This window comes from Urocitellus parryii, chromosome 4 (assembly GCF_045843805.1).
Source record: "Urocitellus parryii isolate mUroPar1 chromosome 4, mUroPar1.hap1, whole genome shotgun sequence".
NCBI classification, from domain to species: domain Eukaryota; kingdom Metazoa; phylum Chordata; class Mammalia; order Rodentia; family Sciuridae; genus Urocitellus; species Urocitellus parryii.
In genome coordinates, this window is record NC_135534.1 from 209192376 (window position 1) to 209204815 (window position 12440).

At 60.5% G+C, this 12440-nt stretch overlaps 1 protein-coding gene across 2 annotated transcripts in view; it reads left to right on the forward strand.

Moving 5' to 3' along the window:
- The window catches only part of Col5a1 (collagen type V alpha 1 chain), a 137726-nt gene that overhangs the window by 53472 nt on the left and 71814 nt on the right, over nucleotides 1-12440 (forward strand). For both annotated transcript variants that reach the window (XM_026395386.2, XM_026395387.2), the window contains exons 5-8: nucleotides 9303-9434; nucleotides 10359-10496; nucleotides 11066-11305; nucleotides 12145-12318. In XM_026395386.2, coding sequence (XP_026251171.1) covers nucleotides 9303-9434; nucleotides 10359-10496; nucleotides 11066-11305; nucleotides 12145-12318 — 684 coding nt within the window. The remainder of the gene's footprint in view (nucleotides 1-9302; nucleotides 9435-10358; nucleotides 10497-11065; nucleotides 11306-12144; nucleotides 12319-12440) is intronic.

The window sequence follows — 12440 nt, forward strand, 5'->3', positions numbered from 1 at the left end:
ACAGAGGCGGAGGCAGCTGATCATCCATGTGCACTCTCAAGGGGACCTGGGGTGGACAGCAGGAGGACCTTCCTGACCACATGACTTGTTTCCTTAACACACTGTCGAGTATGGCTAAGCTCACCTGTCCCCCAGGTGCCCTGAAAATCACGAGACTCGATATCTACACCTCCTCTGGCTTGGGCACTTAGTTTTTCCATTTTGTATGATTCCTGGGGTAAAATGTCAAAGCAAGGTTTTAAAAGAGACTTGTTTGGGCTCATGAGGGGGCGTTTTGGGGCCTCTCCCATGAAAAGCCTCTGAGCACGTGAGGAAACATTCCCTACAGGAGGGAGGCCCACAGCCCCAACGGCCCTGCTGGGTCCTGCCTCGGACCCGGCTTGGCACAGGGGCTGCAGGCCTGTCCGTTCCCGTGAGCATCCCTGACACGTGGGCCTGCAGTGCTGGTTCCAGGATGCTTTGGGGTCTGCAAGGGGACAGTGCTCCCTGCCCCTGGTGTGGGCCCCCAGCTAGGTACCAGTTTCCCTCAGCCTCAGAGGCCACCTTCTTCCCGTCCCACCACACGGACTGGGAAAGCAAGGCTCTATGTGATCTGGGACAGGTGTGCCTCAGTCACTGGGCCTAGGAGGGCCTGGTTCAGACGTGACCTGGAGAGCCCAGCTCTGGACCCTGCATGGCCCCAGCTCCACCTTTCTTTATCCCTGACGGCGAGCTGGGGTGCCCTGGGACCACCTGGGTGCTGTGGGTGCCGGGAACCCAATTGGCACCAGCACTCCACAGGCTGTTTTGCTGGTGGGGGGAGGCTGGGCCTCTGCCAGCCCTGGGGACTGGTGCAGGGGCAGCTGAGGCGGGCTTCCAGCAGCAGGGGCAGAATACCTCCCCGGGGCTCTGCTCCACGGACGGCAAGCCGGCCGCCTCTCCCGCAGCCTCGAACAAGAAGGGTTTGTCTTCTCAGCTTCTTTGTGAGTCTCCACTTTTGAGCACAAAGTGTTCTGGCTAAAATTAGAGGACGAAGCCCACAAGCCAAGCGGAGCACTCAGCAGGGCCCCTGTGGAGCCAGTGTGGGCTGGAGAGTGGAGGAGTGGCCAGTGTGGGCTCAAGGCCAGGCTGGCTCCCTGGGGTTGGGTGAGTGGAAGGAGGCGAGGAAGTAGATGGGCAGGGAGGGGGCGGAGGCCACACGCCCCTTCGCTAATGGGGCTGAGCTCGCGTTCCGGCTGCACAGTCCCCAGGGCTGCAGACTCTCCAAGGAAAACTTTGCAATTTCCTCAACTTACACTAGTGCAGCCTGGTAAAATCTCATTATCGGCAGGGGCAGAGCTGTGAGAGCCACGGACAGCAGCCCCTGCTGTGTGGGAGCCCAACCTGTGCTGGGGGAGACGCACAGCTCGTGCCGCCCGGGCACGGGCTGTGCAGCTGAGCTGAGCAGCCGTAATGAGTGCTGGGCGTGAGGCCGGAAGCTTCTAGGCACTCAGCAGAGGGTTACTGGCCTGGCAGGGGCCAGGAAGCGGGTTTGTAAGAGGGGAAAGTGGTGGCCAGTCATCAGAGTGGGGGATGGCGCCCAGACGGACGGCACCTGCTCCTCTAGGTAGGCCCCCTGCACACAGCAATAGGAGGACCCGGCTGGCCCTGGGGAGGGCTGCACGATGGCCCAATGGTGAGCAGAGACGAGCCCAAGGTGGGCTGTGTGGGTCCTGTTACTTTCACCTGGCGTTGAGCAGCTCCAGGGTGGGAGACAGCAGGGACTGGGGACCCCCACTCAGCCCTCCTGCCCCATGTGGTCTGTGCAGCGACCCCACTTCTCTGAGCCTCCGTTTGTGCATCTGTGAAGTGGGGAAGAGGGGACAGGAAGTGGCACCACCTTCCAGGAGAGATGAGGATGGGGAGAGGTCAGTGTGAGGAAAGTCACCCTCACAAGACCGTGTGGGCTGGGGAGGGGGTGGGAGAAACACCCGGCCTTAGCCAAGGCACGCGGGGCAGGTTGTGTATGCTGACAGCGCCTAATGTGTGAGAGCAGACATCATGCTGTAGCTGGAAAGCACGTGGGATGGTAGTGCCCTGGGAGACCCACAAGCTGTGGAGGGGGGGCCCAGGTACCTTCTGTGGGTCAGAGCCTGCTCTGTGCCAGACCCACAGGACATCGTGTACAGGGTGTGTGCACACAGCACTGCATGTGCATGCCCATACCATACCAGGTGTGCACACACACCCATGCATTGTGTGCATACATATGCACCCCTGCACATGCACTCACCCATGTACTGTGTACACACACCTGTGTATTGTGCACACACACACCCATATACTATGCACACACACACACCCGTGAACACATGCATCTGTGCACTATGCACACACACCTGTGCACTGTGCACACAAAGCTGTGTACTATACACACACACATACACCCATGTACTGTGCACACACACATGCCCCCGTGCGCACACACACCCCAGGCAGCCACAGACCTTGCCCCTTGGCCTACAAGTTTGGGGTCATGTGGTCCTGAGGAGGGCTGGGAATCGGGGACGTGGAGGACAGTAGGAAATGACCTGGTGCTTCCGAGTCTCCTCCCTGGCAGTGGGGAGGGCACCTGGCATGGCACCTGGGAGTCCCGGGGTATTGGCTGCTGCCTTCCAGTCATGGGGTGGGCACAGAGGGGGCAAGTGGGGTGGAGTAGGGGGCTGGGCCGGGAGAAGGGGTGCAAAGGTGGAGAAGAAGGGTGGTCTGAGATCGCTGGGGCTCTGTCCTGGCCAGGCCTGGGCCATTCAGCAGCGAGATGTGACCTTAAGGGAGGCCACAGCCAGCAATGAGGATTGATGCCAGGCCTCTCCCTGCTGGGCCTTGACTGCCCAGGGGAGGGTGGGGGCCTTTCCAGGATGCTGGCCAGTTGCTCATAGGTTCATGGGGGCCAGAGCCCACCAACCCAAGAGGGCAGCTGGAGCTGAGAAATCCCAGGGGTGTCCTCTCTGCCTCCAGAGGGGTCAGGCTGCCCACACAGGCAGCACCAAATGACAGCCTGCCCGCTGGAGGCCTGGGATGGTCTTGTGAAGCTGCAGGCCAGAGGCCTCCCTGCATGGTCTCGGGAACTGTGGATGGGTGTCATGACTAGTCCATGTTCCTGCTTCCTGTTCCTGTCCCCCAAACTGCACCCCGCCCCAGGACTGCCCTGTGACTAGTGCTGCTGGGCTCTGAGGCCTGCCGGTGCCACCCTCGGCTCCCAGCTCCTGGCAGCTCCCCCCAACACACCGCGCGGAGCCCCGGTGAGGGCCGCGGGCCGTGCCGTGGAGTTGTGTCTTACGAGGCATGGTGGACAGGCCTTCACAACCAAGAAGCTGGAACGTTACTTTCACCTTTGAAAGGCAGTCTGTGCCAGACGAGGGGTGCCTGGGCCTCTGGTCCTGGGACCCCTTGCATCAGGTCCTGGCGGGGTGGCTGTGGGAAGCTCCGTTGAGGACTGAGGCTGAATCTGACTCCTCTGGCTTCTCACAGAGCTGTCTCTGGTCCACACAGACCAGGGGCAGAGGTGGCCTGAGTCTCCTCAGAGAGCTCAGGATGGCTCCCCACCACGGCTGCCACGATTCCACCCATGGGCCCTGCTAGTGCTTTGGGGTCCAGGTTCTGTCCTGTGTCCTCCAAGGACAGTTGACCTACCGCTGAGGGAGCCTAGGTTCTGGCCTAGGCCCCAGCCTGGCGGCAGAGTTGGGGTTTAGTGTATCTGGCTCCTTGGACTTGGTTGGCCCAGGGCAGAACAAGGGTCTTGTGGAGCCCGGGAGGCTTGCTGTCTGGCTCCCCTTCTCCCTGTCTGTGTGGGGTCTGCAGCAAGAGAAGAGGGGTGCAGATATCATGTGCCCTCTTCCCGGCCCCCCAGCCCCACCTGGAGGTGATGTGGCAGCCCTGTGGGACGTGCAGCTGTGGGGCCGGCTCTGCGGGGTGTTGGCAGAGCCTGCGCCAAGCCATGGCCACCCCAGGGTCCTGTGGGAGGCTCCTCCCTGCTCCTTGACAGTCTCAGTGGGCTCCTGGGTGGGGGAGAAGTGGCAGTGGCCAGAGAAGCCTGGCCAGGACCCAGGTCTAGAGCTGACCTGGTGCCTGCAGGACTCTGAGCTTGAGACTTCGTAACTGCCTCAGTTTCCCCTGTCCACAGTGGCTGTGAGGCCTGGATGGACCCCCACCTTTGACAGTGTGCCCACAGAGCCAACAGACACGTTTTCTGGTGTGGAAATCCATGAGAGTTCGGTGGACAGTGATTTAAGGCAGCCCTGGCATCTGCAGAGTGTCCTGGGAGGGCTGATGCATGTCCACTCCCAGGTGGGGACAGGGCTGGCTGAGCGTGGGTCCACCTGGCTTCCAGAGCCTGTGGGCACGGTGGGCTCTGTGGCCAACCCTGGGTGTGTGTTTTAGCCTTGGGATGGGATCGTGGGCTAGGGGCGTGGGGTGGCGGAGGCCGCTGTGCTGGGATGTGGAAGGTGCTGGGTGTGCAAGGTGCTGGGTGTGGAAGATACTGGGTGTGGAAGGTGCTGGGTGTGGAGAGGTGCTGGGTGTGGAAGGTGCTGGTGTGGAAGGTGCTGGATGTAGAAGGTGCTGGGTGTGGAAGGTGCTGGATTTGGAGAGATGCTGGGTGTGGAAGGTGCTGGAGTATGGAGAGGTGCGGGCGTGTCCTGGCCGAGGGGTGGTTCTCTCAGAGGTGAGCCCCTCTTAGCGTCACCCTGTGTGTTGGCTGCTAGATCTCAGGGAGCCCCTGGTGTCATGGAGGCTTCTTCCCTGGGTGTCTGGAGAGCACCCGTCCAGATGCCACGCTGCCCGCTGAGAGAGGACACCCTTGTTTTGAACTGGACGGAATCTGAGCCACAAGTCAGGCTGCTTAGCAGCTCGGGTGGCTTTGATTTGCTGCTCCTATCACAGGCTCCTGCTGTGGAAGAGTTTAAAATCTGGGCTGGGAGCCTTGACATGGGAATAGCAGGGAAGGGGGGGATGAGCGAGGGGACAGGGAGGTGGGAGCAGCAGCGAGCACTCATTGGAGTGCCTAGTTGGGGGCCCGCGAGGGAGGAGAGTGGGATGGGTGCTGAGGGCCCTCTCCTGCTGTCCCCCTGGGGCAGACGGAGCAGGGGTGGCTTTCTGCAGCCTCTCTCTGCCTGCACTCTCCATGCCCCCTTGAGGCTGCAGCCCTGGAGCTGGGGGAGGGAGAGGAACCCACCGCCCGACCCCTGCACTCGCAGCTGAGAGATGCCCTGGCCTGGGCAGAGGTGAGCTGGGCTCCTGCCGTGTCCCCCCACCGGCCCCCAACCCACCCCTCTCGCACAGCCGCCTGCTGGTCCTGCAGCAGGATTGGGCCTGGCTCTGGGGCTGGCTGGGCTATGTGATCTGGGGGCTGGAGGGGCCGTGGCCCCCTGAAGGCAGCCCTGAGGGCCAGGGAAGGCCCTGCAGGGGCTCAGCCACCCTCGGGCGAGAAGAGCATCATTCTGTCTTGGTTACCTGCTAGCTGGAGTGGGGCGACAGAGGGGCAGTGGGGGACTAGCAGGTGGTCAGGGGCACTGGGCTCACAGGCCCCAGGTCCTGGCCACCATTCTGTGGCCCACTCCGTCTGAACCTTTCCTTATCTGTCATACTGAGGTGACAAAGTCACTTGAGTGGACGGCACTTGGTGCTCTGGGCTCCAGGCCGACCTCAATGAGCGACATCTCCACTCTTCTGCGAGGCCGAGGCTTGAGCAGTTGCCAAGGGCTGCAGCCGGGCTTGGCGCAGTGGCACTGAGGAGGCAGGGTCCCCCTTCGCATGCTGGAGGCAGAGTGGGTGTGGCACGGGCCGAGGAAGGGCCTGCATGCGCTGCTCTGCAGACTCAGGCCTGGCGGGGGTTCTGGGCTCCCCACTCATCCAGCTGGGCTTTTCAATCCCAAACCAAGGACCAATGGTACTGAACCAAAGCCCAGGGCTCAGGCAGGCTGGTCTCCTCTGCACCGTGGGACTGTCCCTCAGTTCTGCTGTAGAATCACCCCCTCTTCAGCTGTCTCTGGGCCAGTCTTCCTACCTGGTCTCTGGAAGCTGGGGGTGTGATGGATCTTGTCCCCCATGCACACCACCAGCACAGCAGCAGCACCCTGCTTCACGTACCCTGGGAGGCCAGCCAGGGACCCACACTGTGACTTCAGGTGACACGTCCCTCCAGCATTGCCTTGGTCTCACCCGTGGGCCCTTCCTGCCTCTCTGCCTTCCAGTCTTGGCCTAAGGTCTAGCTCACAGAGAAAGGCTCACACTTCATCAAGTGAAAGGCAGGGTGGTGTGTCTTCTTGGTCAGGCCAGGGGTCAGCTGCTCTTCAGCTCAAGTTCACAGGTACCATGCTCTCTGGCTCTAGGTCTCAGAAGCCCAATAGTATGGGAGGGTGAGGTATTACAGGGGCACAAATCAAGTATGCAGCACTAGAGGGAATGTGCTCACTGCCAGACGGCAGCTCTGAGTCAGGTCGTGTCCCCAATGGGCGATAGATACAGTGGCCAGAACATGGACACTTGGTAGCTTTTGAATGAATGGAAAAATGAACAAGTGGATGGACAGATGTGTGAAGGAATGGATGGTTGGATAGCATGGATGAATAGCATGAGTGGGGTGGTTGGGTGGATGAATGGATGAATGATTGGATGAATGGCATGCTTGGATGGGTGGATGAATGGATGGGTGGGTGGGTGAATGGATGGATGAATGGCATGGGTGCATGGATGGATGGATGGATGGCAAGGATGGGTAGTTGGATGAATGGCAAGCATATGGATAGATGGGTGGATAGGTGGGTGGCATGCATGGAGGGATGAGAAAGAGCTGGGAACTTCATCTACAGTAATCACAGTGGTGTGCCACCTTTTCCTCCTCTTCTTGGGTGCTAAGAGCTGTTTCCTGGTGAGTCCCCTCTGTGCCCTTCTCTGTGGCCCCATGACCTTGCCCCTAACCCTTGCACATGCACCTGCTCCTTGCCTCTCTTTCAGAAGTGTTGTCCTGGGGCCCTGGTCTCCTCCCTGCCACCCTTATGCCTGCTGTTATGTCCCCACTCCTCATCTTGCCGGGTGCTCTCACTGCCTGTCAGTGACTCCACAGCCCCACTGATCCCTGAATCTTGTATATTGTTTGTCGAGCCCCTTCTGTGCATAGGGAGTTGCCTGGAGTACTCACAGGTCTTATTTTTATGGTTATTTAGGGCTCAGAGAGGTGAGCAGGCAGCCCTGGCCACACACCCAGGAGGCAGCGGAGCTGGCAAGTCGTAGCCTGTCTGGCTATATCTATATGTTCTTTGCCCCTGTTCCCTGTGGGTGGGATTCCCTTGCCCCTGCGGCCCCCACACCTGCTCTGAGCTGGGAGTAGTGCCCGGGCAGCACAGCTGTCCTGCTCTGACAGACCTCAAGGAGGAGGGCAGCCCTCAAGATGAGATGGTGTGCCTGCAGAGCTCCCAGTCCCGAGTGTCCCCAGCCCAGCCCAGGCCCCTAGATGACTTGCCAGTATCAGAGGTACCCAGCACCAACTCCCCCCAGAGCCCCAGGATGCAAGCGGGAGAGCATCCATCTTCCTGGTAGAGGCAGGTGTCGCTGGGTGCACAGCCTGGAAAGGGGCCTGGACAGCTGGGGAGGTGGTCCCCGAGCCAGGTAGAGCAAGGGCTCAAGATAAACCTAGAGAATATGGTGCCTTCAGATGCGGGCTGGGCTCCCTGGCCTGGCAGCAGCCCTGGGAGAGGGTTTCACGGCAGATTCAGGGTCTGGCCTTAACTGCTGGGCGTGATGTGTTCTAAAAAAGTGTGTCATGGTGGCAGCATGGAGAGATGGCTCTGGAGTCAGAAAACTCCTCTCCCCCACAGCCCATCACCCTTGCCTGTGGCTCCGTCTCCAACCATATGACTCCAGCATCCCAGCATGTCCTCGAGCCCTGTGGGTGGGCAGTTGTCAGAACCTTGGCAGACACCTTGAACTGACCATGGGCTGCTGGGCAGGGAGCCCTCGGACCTTGCTCTCTTCAGCTGTAGAATGGGGATTAATAGAATAGAGCTCAGAAAGTTCTGTGGGCACGGCCAGAAGGCCTACAGGGCCTTCACCCACGCCTGACTGTGCTGAGCTGCCCTAAATCATAGTCCCTGCCATGAGCAAAACCACTGCTGTGCCCAGTGCACCGGGCCCACAACCCTGGGGTCCTCAGGGCCCTGCTTTTCCTTCCTTGTGCTCTGTGTTGTCCACGTCTTGGTGAGGGGAGGTAGAGAATCTGCATCAGCTCAGAGACAGTGCTGCAGCAGCGCCTCCCTAGAAAGCTCAGTGGTTGGCCGGGTGGCCCTGGACTTGGTTCCTCTTGACGCCTAAGTAGCATTCCCTATGTGTAGGCTGTACACATAGAGAATAGTGGATTCCATCCGTCCACTCCTCTGGGATGGACATTGGCCCGCTTACACTTTGGGGCTACTGTGAGCACTGCTGTGGATGTGTATATACATGTGTTTGAGTCTGTTTTCATTTTTTGAAGGTGAACTGATTTGGGTCAATTGTTTGTGTTCCTAGGTTGGGATTGCTGGGTCCTGTGGCAATCCTGGGTAACTTAGTGAGAAACCAAAGGTTGCCTCTGTAACCCTGACCCCCAGTGTTTGAGGGGACGGTGAAGGAGGCAGGAGAGCTCCAAACCATCACAACCTAGGTGGAGGCATTTGCAGAACCACTGTAGCTCTGAGCACTGGTCTAGCACCTTGTAGGTGCTCAACACGTGTTTGATGGATGGGTGGCTGGGTGAATGGAGGCAGGTAGATATGTGGATGGATGCATGAACAAATGGGTGGATGGATGGATGGTATGCATGGATGAATGGATGGATAAATAGGTGGATGGGTAGACGGATGGATGAATGCATAGGTGGTTGGGTGGATGGGGTGGATGGACAGATGGGTGGATGGATGAGAGATGGATAGGTAGATAGATGAGTGGATGGATAGATGGATAGAGGGAGGGAGGGATGTGCAGAGACATGCAGGGTGGGTAGGTAGATAGATGATGGATTGGTGGATGAATGGGTAGATGAACAGCTGGACGGGTGGATGAGGTGGGTGGGTGGGTGGATGGATGGGTGGATGTGCAGATGCACGCATGGGTGGGTGGGTGGGTGACTAGATGGGCCAGCCTAGCTCTAGCACCTTCCACACCCAGCACCTTCCTGGGAGAAGTCTGGCCCTGAGGACTGTTCTTGAGGTCTGGCCTGGGGTACTCTCTGTCCCGGGGCACTGAGCTGGGTTTCCAGGGACCCCATGTGAGCACCCTATGCTCTCTGTTCAGGCTTTTTTGTCCTTTCCTAGGGTGACATCCAGCAGCTGCTCTTCGTCTCAGACCACCGGGCAGCTTATGACTACTGTGAGCACTATAGTCCCGACTGTGACACTGCGGCCCCTGACACCCCCCAGTCGCAGGACCCCAACCCGGATGAATACGTGAGTCCGCTCTGGCTGGGTTGACGGTGGGGAGCGTGGGAAACCACCTGGGATGGGCCAGGGTCAGGCAAAGGGAGTTTGTGCAGGGGTGCAGAGCCACAGCCCCCATTTTAAATGAGCCCTCTGGGCTAGGGAGTGAGTGGCCAGAGGTCACCTGTGGCTGTCTTGACTCGCCTGCCCGACAGTGCTTCCTGAATGATGGAGACACCCAGGGGCTGTCAGCAGCCCTGTCCTGTAACCTCCCATGAGGCTGCACCTAGGTGCCTCCTACCCTCCGTGGGTGGCCTCTGCAGTGGCCTGTGAGGAGAGCTGCCCGGAGCCCCTTGGGCTCAGATAGCTTGTGCTAGGGTGCTTCCCCGTGGAGTGCCTGGTCCTCTGAGGCCAGAGTGGCGGCCACTCTGCGGACAGCCTCGTCCTGAGTGTTTTAGAGACGTGCCTGGCACCTCTGTCCCTCTTCCTGTGGCCCACTCTGGTCCTTGGTCGTCTCCTCACCCCGCCCCCTGCCCGCAGTGCCTGGCTGGTCGTACTGCAGTGCCCTAAGTGATGAACTCCCCGGCCACGCCTCGGTCAGACCCACTCTCGTGACAAAGTCACACGGTGTCCAGCTCTAGATTTCCCTCCCTCGGCCTCCCTTCTCTCACCACGTAGGGAGGCTTTCATGAAGCCAGGCCCAGTCACCCTGGGGCCAGTTGTCCTGGCTCTGGGCTCTGCAGAGTCAGACCTTGTCACCTTTTAGGGTTCAGCTTCCTCTGACTTTGCTCAAGGGGTTCTGGGGTCCCCCATTATCTCCCTTGGGCTTCTGGGGATGGCCCTGCTCCCCGGAAGCTTCAAGAGCCTCATCCAGGGATCCCTGGGGCAGGCAGGGATTGTGGGGTCGGATGCTCCTGGGGAGCTCCTTCCTCACGTGGCTGCCCTCACCTGCAGTACCCGGACGGAGACGGGGACGGTGAGACCTATTACTATGAGTATCCCTACTACGAGGACCCCGAGGACCTGGGGAAGGAGCCCGCCCCCACCAAGAGGCCTGTGGAAGCTGCCAGAGAGACCACGGAGATTCCTGAGGTCTGGGCTGGGCGGGCTGCACCGGGCCTGCTCCGGCCCTCACCCTGTGGCACAGGGGAGGGTGGGCTGTGCCTGGCCTGGAGACCTGGGTGGCTTGTGGAGGGCAAGGACTTGGGTGAGGGTGGCCGCTTAGCAGGGGTGGGCTGCCGTGCAACACTGTGCTTGGTGCTCCTGGGGTCAGCTGTGACATGTGGAGACAGGGTGACTAGGAGAGCTGTCTTCTGGTGGGGCCAGATACTGGGGCAACGCAGGACAGGGCCCTCTCCTGGAGAGAAGCACTGCGTTGCCCCAAGAGTTTGGAATGTTCTGCTGCTGTGAATGTTAGGATGTGGCTCCCCTCCGCCAGTGTGTGCTTGGGTGTTTCCAGTCACAGCAGTGCATTGGGACCGGAGGGGCTGCTGCCTTCCTCCCAGGGACTGAGGGCCTCTGCACCCAAGTCCACAGGGCTAGTTGGACCATGGGTCCAGGCTGTGCCACTCACTCTCAAGCTGCAGTCACACCTGGACTGTGACTTGTGGGAAACCCCAGACCTGGCACCCTGATTCGCCTGTCTCTGCCCTGGCTCCCAGGAGCTGACCACAGCCCCCACGGAAGCCCCCAGGGTGCCTGAGGCCAGCGACAGGGTGGGGAAGGAAGAAGACCCTGGCATCGGGGACTACGACTACGTGCCCATCGATGACTACTACACGCCCTCCCCCTACGATGACATCAACTACGGCGAGGGTGTGGAGAACCCCGACCAGCCCACTGACCCCAACGCGGGGGCCGAGACCCCCACCAGCACCTCGGTCACCTCCAACTCCTCCAATGTAATTTCCTTCCTGCCCTGTTGGCTTGGTCTAGGGGACGGGGCAAGGGCCAGGCTGGGGGTAAGGAGCCCTGAGCTCAGCTCCTCTCTCCGCGTCCCACCTTGGATGGCTCCTGTGTGCTGAAGCCCACTACACCTGGCTCTTGGGCAGCCCCAAGGGGCCGCTGCTATGTGTGCTCAGAGCCCCAGCTGGCTAAGCTCAGCACGTCAGTGTTTCTTCTTCAAAATGGTAGAAGGGCTCTGGGCTCTCGGGGTCCAGGGCAGACCGAAGAGGAGATGATGCCTGCAGAGAGGGCCCTTCCTGGGCCAGGGGTGGACCTGGTACAGGTCAGACTTTAAGGTTGGGCAGCACTGGTTGAGACAGTGGACCTTATGCTCAGGTAGACAGCCTGAAATCTCTGCCTGTAGCCTTGGAAATCTCCCTCAGGGTTGCTGTGGTCCTCAGCTCAGGGAGGAGCCTCGCCCAGCAGGCACAGGGCAAAGGCTCCAAATAGCTAGAGAGGACTTGCAGTTTGACCCCCTCACGGAGCAGACCTCCCAGGCGAGGGGCACAGCTGGTGAGGGGCGCTGAGTCCTGGCTCTGCCTAGCTTGTTGCGTCCCCTTGGGCAGACTTGGGGGACAGTTTCCATGGAGAGTGGGAGGTGCATAGAGGGGCTCCCGGGGGCTGTAGGACTCCCAACTGGCTGGCCGCTGGCTCCAGATGTTCTGCAGGTAGGGGCTGCTGGCTGGGTCCAGGAAGCGGCCGTGGTGCCCGCTGTGCTGGCACAGTGCTTGCAGAGCAGAGCTGGGGAGCGCGGGGCGCCTTGTGGGGTGACTCCTCTCTGTCCTCTGCCCTGCAGCCAGCTCCGTCCCCGGGGCAGGGGACGGATGACGTGGAGGGCGAGTTCACCGAGGAAACCATCAAGAACCTGGATGAGAACTACTATGACCCCTACTACGACCCCGATGCCAGCGTCTCCCCGTCGGAGGTCGGGCCAGGGATGCCGGCGAACCAGGACACTGTCTACGAAGGGGTGAGCGGCGTGGGCAGCCGCGGTGGGGCTGGCGCAGTGTCTCTCCCTGGCACAGGGAGGGCGCGGCGCTGTCTCCAGACGACGTCTATGGTGCACTCGGGGCTCCCCGCCAGCTGAGCACG